This window comes from Microtus pennsylvanicus, chromosome 15 (genome assembly GCF_037038515.1).
Source record: "Microtus pennsylvanicus isolate mMicPen1 chromosome 15, mMicPen1.hap1, whole genome shotgun sequence".
NCBI lineage: Eukaryota > Metazoa > Chordata > Mammalia > Rodentia > Cricetidae > Microtus > Microtus pennsylvanicus.
In genome coordinates, this window is record NC_134593.1 from 20,817,195 (window position 1) to 20,830,001 (window position 12,807).

Below are 12,807 nucleotides of genomic sequence, written 5' to 3' on the forward strand. Positions count from 1 at the left end.
CACGTGTCTTCACAGTGATTATTTGTGGTCTTCACAATGACTCTTTGTGATGTTCACAATGACTTTGTATGACTTTCACAATGATGTCTTGTGTATACATAATGACTTCTATACCTTCATGACTCTGTGCCCACAAAAGAGCTCTGTGTGATTTCACAGCACTCACTGTGACCTTTACAATGACTTTGCATAGCCTCACAATGATTGGTCTGTGCTCATAATGATTGTATGCTCACAATGACTTACTGATGCTCAGAATGTTTGTATGTGCCTTCACAACGACTTGTCTAATCTCTTATGAGTATAATCTCGTATATGTGTCCTCACTGTGACTCTGTGTGACCTTCACCATGACTTAGTATAGCCTTCACAATGACTTTGCATGGCCTTCACAATTCTTTTTGTGTTACTACCTTGACTTCTGTGCCCTTATAATGACTCTCTGTGCCATCACAGTGACTCTGTATAAGTCATAATGACATTGTGTGCTCTCTCAGGACTTTGTGTATTCCCCCTGCCCCACATGCCTTTTTTTACATTCATAGTAATTTGTGTGCACCATTGATGAATCTGTGTGCCCTTCACAGTTACTCTGTGTGCCTTCAGTAATTACATCATCACAATCTGTGTGGTATTGAATGACATTTTGTGATCCTCACAACGACTTACATGCCCTCATTAATGACTTCATGGTCTCATGACAATGACTCTTTGTGACCCTTACAATGATGTTGCGAGCCTTTCGCAATGATGTTTTGTGCCATCACAGTGACTTCATGTGTCCTTATAATGAATATATGTGACATCATGACACTTTTTTATCTTCACAATGACTTGTGTGCCCCAACTATGATTGTGTGTGACCTTCACAGTAATTTTTGTGTGCTTTCACAGTGAATCTCTGTCCTTCATGAGTTCTTGAGTGACACAATGAGTTTGTGTCCCCTTACAATGATTCTCTGTGTACTCAAAATGACTGTGTGCGACCTTACAATTACTGTGTGTGCCCTCATACTTACTCTGTGACTTTCACAATTACTCTGAGCATTTCAAATCACTTATGTGCCCTCACAGTAACTTTTATATCCTCACAATGACTCAGAGTGCCCTCGCTGGGAGTTTGCATTAACTTCACAATCAATGTGTCTTTACCATAATTTATGTGCCCTCCTAATGACTGTGCTTTCACAGAGCCTCAGTGTGACCTTCACAATGGCTTTGTGTGCCACCACATTGATTCTGTGTGAGCCTCACAATGACTCTTTGTGATACAATGACATTGTGTGATCTTCAAATGACTTGTATACTCTTCAGAATGACTGTATGTGCTACTCACAATGACACTTTGTGAGTTTTACAATAACATCATGTACCTTCAGTGACTTCTGTGCCCTCATAATGATCCTCTATGCCCACACAAGGACTTTGTGTGGTCTCATAATGACCTTGTCATTTCCTGTTAATGATGTTGTCATTCCCTCAAATGAACCGTGTCATCATAACTCTTCATGTCATGCACATGCTTTCTGTATGACCTTAACAGTGACTTTGTGTGAGACGCACAGTGAGTTATTGTGATGCTCACAATGATTTTATGTGCCCTCACAATGACTATGTGTGAACAGACAGGCAATGAGTATGTGTGTCCTTACAATGACTCTGTAATTCACAAAATTGCATTGTGTTCTTTTTCAGACACTGTGTTATCTTCACAATGACTTTGTTCACCATTATAATGACAATATGTAATATTCACAGTGACTATGTATGACCTTCACAATGAGTCTTTGTGACTTCACAATGATTTCCATGCCTTCAAAATGAGGCTATGCACCCTCACAATGACTCTTTGTGATCTTTATCATACCATACTCTCACAATAAAATTTGACTGATTGTGACTTTGACAATGACTTTGTTTGACTTCACAATGACTCTGTGTGGCCTCACAATGACATTGTGTGACCTCATAATGAGTTCATATTCCCTAAGAATGATTATGTCTGACTTCACAGTGACTGTGTAACTATCACTATATCTCTATATGACCTTGACTCTGTGTGATCTTTCCAATGACTGCGTATCTTCACAAGGACTTTGGGTGTTCTCACAATGACTGTGTGACCTTTACAATGACTGTATAACCTCTACAACGACTCTTTGTGACCTTAACAATGACTCTCTATGATCCAAGCAATGACTTTGTGTGCTTTCACAAAGAGGCTGTGTAGCCTTCATGAGACTCCTTGTGACCTTCACAATGACTTATGTGCCCTCACACTGACTGTGTGTGCCCTCACTGTGACTTGTGCATCACTGTTCATGATTTATTATACTCGGATGAATTTTTGAAGTAAGTAAAATATAATTACAACCACAAAATCATTCTGACTTCATATGTAACTAAGAATGACAAGTATCAATTTTATTCACAACTTAAGAAGCATTAAAAAAAGGCTTGTATTGGAAAGCGATAACTTACAATTTATAAATTCCAGTATATAAAACAGTCGTGATAAAATCTAAACTGATACAAAGTATCTTAAAAGCAATGATTGTTTCTTGTCCTTTTCTGTTCTTTTTCTTCCAACATAGACAGCAGTATTTATCCTAAGTAACAGCAGCAGTAACTTAAAGTAAAAAACCCCGCAATTCAAAATATATTCTATATATTCAAAATAGAAAACACATGACTTGCCCTGACTTATCCAAGAATCCTTGTCTCCATCTTGTCCTTGCTTTTGCCACGTGAAAGGTGGCGCTGGTGCCCCCTATGCCTGGATGCCTCTCTATACCAGTTTCTGACCATAGCGCTCCAGCTCCTATGTAAACAGCCTTGTAAGATGTTCCAATAACATGAGTGCAGGTTGCAGCTTTCCCCTCTTGTTTATAGAGTATAAAAACAACTATTGCATGTTTCTAGAGTGGCCAGTGGGAGAAGTCTCCTTTTTGATGATAATCCAGGATCTTCCAAGCACAGTATCAAATGAAATCAATATTTAACCCGCAGCATTTCTCTTTTGATTGAGAGCGATGTTTCGGGATTCAGGGCCAATGTCTCACTTCCAATCAGTCTGGCTTTCCTTGGCAGTGTCTGTCTTTGAAGTCCATCAGGGCTCAGCATGTGGAAAATATATTCAGGTTACATAAAGGAACACAACCCCGCTGACTTTGATCATCCCTCTGTCATAACACAGATGATTGGGTTGCAAACAATGGCGCCCACATGTGCTTTATGAGGAGGCCACTCTGGGGAGCTCGGATTGCATCCTCATGGAAGTCTGCTGGTTAAATCCCAATATTTTATCTCACAATGATTGGGGACACACAAACAAAATACCAATCGGTTATGACTGGGCACCACGTGGACATGAAAGCAGATGTGGACTATCATGAAACACTCTTATGTTCTTCCTACATCTGGTGAAAGAACAGATGTCATGAGAAGCAATAGATATGGACAAGCCTGAAGACACACATCAAAGGCTATAATCATGAATAGACAGAGGCCAGAGAAAGAGGGCTTGTTAAATTTTACTCATGTCTCACAAAGAGAAAAAACCATGGGGAGAGACAGAAGATAAAAAACATCTAGGAAAACAGCATCTCAATGTTTGGCTTTTGTGTCAGGGAAAGGAGCCTGATTTAAGCAGGGCATCTTCAGAACGGATCTGCTAGTGCATTCTATCTACTGATGCTCACAGAGCTGGCTCCGTTTAAAGCATGAATGCAACAGAGAGCGCAACAGCGAAGGGGTGAGAGGCAGAGGTCAGATCTGATGATGTAAATTCAAACTGGAAACAAAGTAAATCCTGCTCAAGGAAGCCATAGGGCAAAAGATTTGAAGAGAAAAACTCGCCCTAGTTCTTCCTTAACCTTAGAGACTGTTCTGGGAGGCAAATGCCATCATGGAAGAAGATGGAACACCTTACAGAACACCTCCACATAAGAACACCATGAGTATTACAAAAGCTTGGTTAGATTCATGGCACCAGAGAGCCTGTTCCCCCAAACTGTCTGCCAACCACACTTTTCCACGCCTGGTTCTAATATGCACTGGATTCTCACTGAAGGACCCTTCAGTAGCACACTGGGTGTGCCGAAGCCTTTTGTATGAGCTCAGGTGCAGGTCACAGATTGCTATGTTTATAAATATCTCCTTTCTATATAAGAATCTGGGCCTTGGAAGCTCTGCACAGTGTAGACCTAACACGCGTTTCCACAGTCACCAGTCCTAGCACGCACAGCCAGTCTTCAGGTGTGCATAGTAGGTGGTCTGAGCAGTAGGGTAGTGCCCTTTTCCCGTCGTCCCCTTGTGCCGCATTCTAACCACACTCACAGACACATCCAGAAGCCGGGCCTCCTCTCCTGTCAGCTGCGTCACACACTCATGAGGAAGAGGCCAAAAGAGCTGCTTGTAACAGACAGGCCAGTCAACTTCACCAAACCACGACTGAGGCAGGGCTACAAAGCCCCTTCAAACCACTTGTGTAGCATACTGCCGATGAGAAAGTAACGTTTTTCCAATAGAAATCCCCAGAGCTCTACCTAAAATCTAAGAAGGGAATCTGCCATAGCTTCTTCGTAGGGTAGTGGGCTATTTCTGTAAGAGAATGTCTATGCAGCTTTATACTCTGGGTCTTGTGAAACCACATTCACCATAACGTAAGTCGGAGCCAGGCTGAGTCCTGCCGTGCCCACCGTTTCGCAGGCAGCACATTCCACCCATCGGCCCTTCAAATCGCCCTCAGCTGAGGTTCTTGTTTGGGGAGGAAGCGCGGGTCCTGAGGCCGCCTACAGTCTCTCCTCTGCTTCTCGCTGGGGCTTCAGCTTACAGCTGGGCTGGCTCAGAAGCAACTGGTTGAAAGGCTGGAAATGCTGCCAGTTTGATTCAGTTTTATTATTGCTTCCAGAAGCCTTGGAGGTCAAGACTGCTCAGTCTGTAAGCCTCAACACAGGCGTGTCCAGACCCACACCTCCACTTCAGGCTGACGGCCTTCAGGCATCCTACAACAACAACAACAGAGGAAAGGCTTGAAGAAAATGGTGTCTTCTCCGTTAAAGCTGCCGTATGGTCGTTCTAGAACTGACTGTGCATAGCTACTGAGATGTCTCACACACTCAAGCATCCCATACCGCGTCCTCTGAGGAAGTAGGGGCAGTTTTGCAACAACACAATTACCGGTATGTGTTTGAAAAATGACAATGTAACCATATTAATCACAATGACATAAAAACATTTTTTTTTTTTTTGCTCATCAACCTCATTCAAACATTTGCAGGCACTGTTTCAGGACGGTAGGTAAGTCATTCATGACCTCCAGAAACGAAGGTGGCAAGTGAACACTGCCACCCTATCTGTCACCTTAGTCACAGAGACTCAGTCTTCCACTCCAGGTGGATGTTTGCAAAGACAGAGGGACTGGGATGGCTCTTAATGGTCCCCCTGGAATAGACAGTCTTCTTAAGATGATTACCCTCTGCAAGGGGTTGCATTACAGAAAGTATAGCCTCCCTTTAAAGGGGACCAGGCATCGACCAGCTGAATGCCGCTGGAAGGGCCTAGAACCTTGTTTTCATGCACTGCCCCTTAGCAATGTGTTCATCACTAATTTGCATTGGCAACATAGGAAAACCTAAGGAAAACATTTCTAGGTAAAGAGACTATCTAGAAACCAGAGGGTCTGAAGTCTGTTTGAACACTGGGAAACAATTTCTACCAAATATGTTGACCAACTGATGCTGACTTCACTGCAGGAAGCAAGCCACCCTCATTTTATCATATTCAGAAAGCGGAGACCACATATGCATTTGTATACACATACATTTTCCTAAATAGAACCTGTTGAGTCCATATAATGCTATTCGTATGTATGTTTTCAGGGCTGACCGTTTGGCACTGGACAATCAGTTGGTGCACTGAGGACCGACCACCTTTCCCACTCCCAGCTTTCCTTGGTTGCCTGCAGTGCACAGGTTTCTCCCCATGTGGTTTGACACGCTCACTGGTGGCCTCCTTGTTCTTCTCGTGTTTGGGCAGTCACGGTGGTGAGATCTTATGGGTGTAGCTTCTGATGCGTCTGGACACAGTCTCACAGTAAACTCTGGTCCTCCAGCCCTGACAGTCTTTCCACCCCTCTTCTGCAATGTTCCCTGAGCCACTGGGGCAGCAGTGTTTTATAGATGCTCTCATTTGTCACAGCAATGGAAACGCTAACTAAGACATCAGTTTATATAGAAACTAAGTATGCATGCGAACATGGTTTCTTGAGACAGGAGCTCGTGTAGCGCAGGCTGGCCTCAAATTCGCTATGTAGCCAAAGATGACCTTAAATTCCTGTGTCTCCTGTCTCTATCTCCAAGTGCTTACATTATAGATGTGTAATAACCACACCCTGCTTCTTTGTGCACTATAAAACAGAGAGGAAAGGTGATTCCCTTTTCTTGCAAGATTCTTCTGTGGGTTTTTATTGCTGTGATGAAACACTATGACCAACAGCTTGTGGTAAGTACATCATCCAGGGAAGTCAGGACAGGAACTCATATGGTACAGGAACTTTGGAGGCAGGAACTGATGCAGAGGCCATGGAGGAGTGCTGCTTACTGCCTTGGAGCAGGCTTGCTCAGTCTGCTTTCTTATAGAACCTACGGCCATCAGCCAGGGTGGCTGGGCCTTCCCATACCAATCATCAATCAAGAAATGCAGGTTTTGGTTTGCTAATGGCTTCATCAGCCTGCTTTCTTGAATCACCGAGAATCCACAGGGGGTTTTACTCAATTAAGGTTTCCTCTTCTAAAACAACCATTGCTGTGTCAAGTTGACATAAAGTAGCACCTATGAATCAGTTACAGGCCAACTGCCCTTATTCTGCAGAGAATACAGGGTGTCTAGGAGAAGCTCGACAGGGTGTTGGGTGGATGGCTTTGGTGCTATTGGGCAGGACCCATTCCGTGGAGTACTGTACTCTGCCATTCCTTAGGCAGACATGGGGCTTGGTCTCCGCTCTGCGCAGCTTCCTTTCCTCGGCGCTTAAGTTTTACTCAGCAGCTATCAAGTTTCTGCACAACTAGGGAAATTCTCAAGTTCTTTCTTAGCCTTTGCCATCAGTGGTATGCAAATTATGGGATGGATCAAAATCAGACCAGCAAGCAGTCTCTCCTGGCTACACAGAGCTCTCACCGCCATTTCTGCTAGCAATGCATTTAAGGAAGTGTTGATGAACGTGAAGGCCAAGTTAGCCCAGGTAACATCCTCTCCCAGATGAGAACGCAGAGGGAGGGCCAGGTCTCCTGAGACCTTCCCTGCTTTGTGGCTTCAGGAAGCCCCCACATCTACTCTCCTCTGCTCCTGACCTCCCCGACACTGAACCTGATTTGAAACGTCTGTGCAGGGAGATCCTTTGCACGCGCTTGGTCCCGGGTCACCACCACCTGTCCGCTTCTGACCAGACTCAACAGTGAATCAACGCAATCAAGCAGGTGACAGTGGCCGAGTGTACAGCAGGGAAAGAGGAGTTCGAGATCTCAGAAAAAATGCTCGGGAATGTCAAGCCTAAGACTATCTATCGCTTGACAACAGCGAAGATGGGGGCGGACGGCCAGACGCCTCCATCACTGGCCAGCTCCCCGTCAGGAAGCTCTCCAACGCTGCCGTCAGATGTAAGAAGACAAGTTAAGGCGTGAGTGCCCTTCGTGCATTCATAAAATGCTTCTGTTGGTTAGGAAAAAAGACTTGAGATTCACTGTCGAACAGTCGTCTGTAACGCACGAGAAATAAGAAATTACAGCTATTGCTCATCTACTTCCCCAGGTTTCACAGCGGGAACAGAGTTTGGACCCCTGCAGGCTAGCACAGGCCATGGCCAAGTTCACTCTGAAACCCATCACTGTCTTACCTGGAAGGGCGTAGGTGTGCCTAGGTTCAGGTTGCCGCTGCCTTCCCAACTTCCTTGGCTTGGAGTCCTTTGAACATCTCGAGCTAGGGGCTGCTCCCGGACTCTAGGTGAGTCAGTAGTTTCTGTGAAGTTTCCAGAAGAATCTGCAGCCGCTGTCCCAGCCAGATCCTGCCCACCACTGGAATCCAGAGATATTGAGCTTTCATTTTCTGGATGGAGGGAGTTAATATCTTCTCCAGTGAGTTCAGGGTAAGAGTCACAAAGAGAGCCGTCGCCCAGAGGATTCCGCATCAGAGGCCAGCCGTCAGAAAACTCGCCGCACATGGACCGGGAGACAGACCCGAAGAAAGCTGGCATTGCATCCGCCACTGAAGCTGTGTTTCTGAACACACACCCGGAAGGTCTGTGAGTATTGTGTAGCTGACAGAAACCACTAGCACAGAACAGCATTTCAGCTATAATTTCGGCTCTAAGGCTGCAATACCAACAGGCCGAGAATTCCAGGGCTAACTATTGCTTTAAATTTCCCTCAGTGTGGCAACTGCAGCTACTCCATTGATCTTAAAAGTGATTTTGTGATGGAGGAAGGTCATTGGTTAATTAAATAAAGAAACTGCTTGGCCTGATAGGTTAAAACATAGGTGGGTGGAGTAAACAGAACAGAATGCTGGGAGGAAGAGGAAGTGAGCTCAGATGCCGCTGCCACTGCTCCCCAGGGCAGACTCGATGAAGCTCCGACCCAGGATGGACGTAGGCTAGAATCTTCCTGGTAAGCGCACCTTGTGGTGCTACACACATTAATAGAAATGGGCCAAGCAGTGTTTAAAAGAATACAGTTTCCGTGTAATTATTTTAGGGCATAAGCTAGCCAGGCGGCCGAAAGCTGGGGCAGCAGGAACGAAGCCCGCAGCTCCTACAACAATTTTGTATGTATTTCTAATTAATACAAGCATATCCAATGTCTAATACCTGCACTTTCTTAGGTCTTAACCGAGCTCTCTGGATTATTATTCTAGATCAGTGCGCCAGTGAGATATTGACCTAACAGAAATGTCAGGGGCAGAAGAGGCTGGAGAGACGACTCAGCAGTAAGCACATGTGCGCACTGCCTCTGAGGACCTGAGCTCAGTTCCCAGCATCCACATCGGGAGACCCACAGGCACCTGTAACCCCAGCCCCAGGAGGATGTGACGTGATGGGCCTCTGGGGCACCAGCACTGTGTGTACACACTCACACAGAGAAACACGCAGATATGCTTTAAAACAAAATTTTGTGGAAATAGAGAAATGTCATGAACATGAATGTAAGACACAAAGAAAGCAGGTGGGGAGAAAGGCACCCGAAAATAGTACAGGTTATCGCCACCCTCAGGCCCTGCAACCCCTGAGGGGAAGCTCTCCCCTCGGGTTCCCAGAAGTCGGGAGTCGCTGGTAGTGCTTAGGAAGTAGATCTGTACAGTCTCCCACACAGCTGCTACACCAGGAGGATACACATACGCAAACAGGAGCATGACACCGTTGACTAGAGGAGCAGTTACCTCTCCTGAAGGGTGGCGGTAGAATGCAGCCCACAGCCAAGGGCTGCACGAGCAGAGCTGCGGGCCTCCTCACAGCACAAGGACGGAATCAGGTGAACAGGCCCTGGGAAAGACAGAAAAGCATGAGGCCCAGGGCTTTCCTCCTGAACCTTCCTGTCCACACCAGCTAAGCCTGGGCCCCCTTGGGAAGGTGACAGATCCCATGCGGGTGACTACTTAGCAGGAGGAGGGAGGCAAACCTCAGATACAGAGGCACAACTGGGCATGGGCGTCACGGCTGGAGCAGGTCAGAGGATTTAGGCCAGCCTGGGCTGCACAATGAAACCCGTCAGGAAGGTGGGAGGGGGGATAAGGGTGAAACAGTCTCATTCTATGTGTGACATACAGGACTGAGATAGTCCATCTTGCAGCATTACAGAGAGACAGTGGACGATTCCAAGAGGCCAGTCCAACCAGCCTGGAGTATGAGTACCTTAGAACAGATAATAGTGTCTAAGAGATGACTTGATATTGTCATAGGCACTATACCCAGACAAACTAGAAACTGAGGACACTTGAGAGGGCTCCTGGGCCAGATTGACACCAGAAGTGACTGTAAGTGAAACCGACTCCCAATGAGATGGCCGAGTTGCCTACACAGCTGCTAACACAGTCCTGAGTTCTGTGGAGACTCCTGTTTTCTTAATACTAGAGAGACCTGAGGCACCCAGACCAATGTGGGGCAGAGGAGAGTCCTGACACGGGTCAGCTATGACTGGAAAATCAACCCGTGACCCACTGCCACCCGTTCTGAAGAGCAAGAGCGGGACTTGGCAATGCCCTGTTTGCAGTCCCATTCCGCACTCCTGCCTCCTCCGGGCCCTTGGTGGCCCAGCTCACCATATGTCTGGGCTGAGTCCCGGTGACACTGACAGCATGCTCTGTGGGCACAGTGGCGGAGCCGAGGCTGGTCAAAACATGACAGCTCAGAGCCGTTGTACTGAATGTCCTGTGACCGCAGAGACCCTAGGGGAAAGGAGACACCCATAGTTAACACTTCTCCGTAAGAAGCCTGGCAGTTTGTATTTGTGTGTGTGTGTGTGTGTGTGTGTGAGTCAACACTATTATTCTATATACTTCTGCTTACCCCAAGACACTGACTGTAAAATGAAGACACTCTGTTTGCCAATTTTCCAAACATTGGTGCTTGGTCTAGAATAACTTAATCACAAACTTCTGCTAGCCTACAGTGGGCAAAATCAATTAGTGCAAAGCCTATGCCATTATCCATCCACACAAACATGCACATACACACTCGAAACTACTTTTATTTTATTGTGCATAAGGGTGCTTTGCTTGCATGTCTGTCTGTGCACCACATGCATGCCTGGTGCCCATGGGGGTGAGGAGAGGACATCAGATGCCCTGGAACTAGACTTGCAGACTCCCGCAAGCTGCCTTGTGGATGCTGGGAATGGTACCTTCTTTGACGAGAGCAGCCAGTGCTCTTACCCACGGAGCCATCTCTCCAGCCTCTGGTCTCCACATTCTGTGTGTGCAGGGGATTAAACCCCAGAGCCTTGCACATGTTAGGCAAGCACTCTATTGCCAAGCTACAGCCCAGCCTGTTTTATAACAGTGCCCATGTAATTTACTGCATATGGGCTCAAAGTGAGGAGCAGATGGCTTAGCAGATATGCTATCAGACCTCCGTAACATAAAAAACTTGTTAAGCTGAACGATGGTAAATTGGGGGCTTCCTATTTCTTCTTATACAGAGGCATACACAGTTTAAAATAACTTGCTAAGAATGTGGGGTATAGATAATTTTTGATTTTTGCCTTGTAGCCTGGGTACATCACAGCCTGGTCAGCATCCGTATGCGGCCCCCAAATCCTGCAGAGGCCTGTTTTCCTATGCCTTGGATCCTAAGTAGCGGGTGACACTTGTCTTACCCAGGTCTCTTGTGGACTCTTGCATGACAATGCTCACAAACCCAGTTTGCAGTAAGATGGGGAAGACGCGGTGGACTTACAGCTGGGCTTCTTCTCCATGAACTGCCTCTTGCAGTAGATGACACACAGGATGAGCAGGGCTAGCAGCACCGTGGCCAGGGCGCTGCAGATGACAGCAGCCAGGGCTGTGTCCCGAGGGCTCGAGGCTGTGGATGAGATCTTCACAAGGTTCACCTTGCTGGTGCCTGAAAGGGACAGGAAGGGACAGGTCAGCACACCCTGTGCAAGCATGGACTCGGAAGGCTTCCAGGCACGTCCAACCTTATCTCATCGTGACACTGCGTTGTCACCCACCAAGGTCCCGTTCCAGAACTGTGTAATCTGGTCACTAAGCAAGTTTATGGGTTTTGTTTGTTTGTTTGCTGGATCCCATTCATAGCTGTTCTTGGCTATGCCCAGCCTGTGGGTTGCAGGCTGGATGTAACACACTGAAGCGGGTGGATATATCCCCAGCAATTGCTTTGACGCGATAGAAATAAAAGGGGAGAAAACCAACTTGAGAGGTCTGAAGGTATTCAAGTACCCCACCCTCTTTCATGTTCCACCTGCACCTTGTATCCCCAAGTGTCCCGTATGCCACCCACCGCCCCATAACACTGGGGAACACAGCCTTCAACACACAGTATGGGTTCAGTAACCATTCAGAGAGCTCTCCATGTCGGTCTGTATGGATTACCTAAGGTGATGCTCACAGCCTCACCACAGCCTCGAGCCCTCGGGACACAGCCCTGGCTGCTGTCATCTGCAGCGCCCTGGCCACGGTGCTGCTAGCCCTGCTCATCCTGTGTGTCATCTATTGCAAGAGGCAGTTCATGGAGAAGAAGCCCAGCTGTAAGTCCACCGCATCTTCCCTTCTGTGGGAATGGTATGGCTGTCGGCTTCCCTCATTTTTCACAGCAGTACTGACACAGTCTAGAAGTTACAGAAGCCATGGAACCCGACACTCAGTATCAGCTGGTCCTCACAACAGTCCCCAAACTCCTTCATACAAATTCCTGTTTTAAAAAGCCCATTTTCTTACATTTTTTTTTTACTTCAAAGTCCAAGAGAAAAAAAAATGGAGTGGAAGAGGTTTCATTAGCTACATGGAAGGATTTCTCTCTTAAGCTGTGGCTAAGATATGGCTGAGGACTCCTCAAATGACCAATCTAAGCAGCCAAAGTATTGCCCCGCTGCCAGACGGGACCAATCCATAGCTATCAAAGACATGCTATGTCCCCCAGCAGCATGCCCCACCCTAAGAACACCAAACACATTGAATACCTGTGAGGAATTAGACAAATTAATAGGCAGACTTAGATGAAATGCAGCCTGTTCTATTTGTGCAAAGGCCAGCTCTCTTCTGTTAAGAGAAACAGTCATCCCAAGTCTTGGGCAAATC

At 46.6% G+C, this 12,807-nt stretch overlaps 1 protein-coding gene across 6 annotated transcripts in view; it reads right to left on the bottom strand.

Moving 5' to 3' along the window:
- Nucleotides 1-2,399: 2,399 nt before the first annotated feature.
- Nucleotides 2,400-12,807, bottom strand: part of Tnfrsf19 (TNF receptor superfamily member 19) — an 87,961-nt gene continuing 77,553 nt past the window's right edge. For 3 of the 6 annotated variants that reach the window (XM_075949098.1, XM_075949099.1, XM_075949097.1), the window contains exons 6-10: nucleotides 11,447-11,611; nucleotides 10,312-10,437; nucleotides 9,433-9,535; nucleotides 7,895-8,276; nucleotides 2,400-5,006 (exon numbers count right to left, since the gene is read on the bottom strand). In XM_075949098.1, coding sequence (XP_075805213.1) covers nucleotides 4,998-5,006; nucleotides 7,895-8,276; nucleotides 9,433-9,535; nucleotides 10,312-10,437; nucleotides 11,447-11,611 — 785 coding nt within the window. In that variant the 3' untranslated portion in view covers nucleotides 2,400-4,997. Of the gene's footprint in view, nucleotides 5,007-7,631; nucleotides 7,757-7,894; nucleotides 8,277-9,432; nucleotides 9,536-10,311; nucleotides 10,438-11,446; nucleotides 11,612-12,807 lie in introns of those variants that run through there. The other 3 variants (XM_075949095.1, XM_075949094.1, XM_075949093.1) reach the window with 1 other exon arrangement.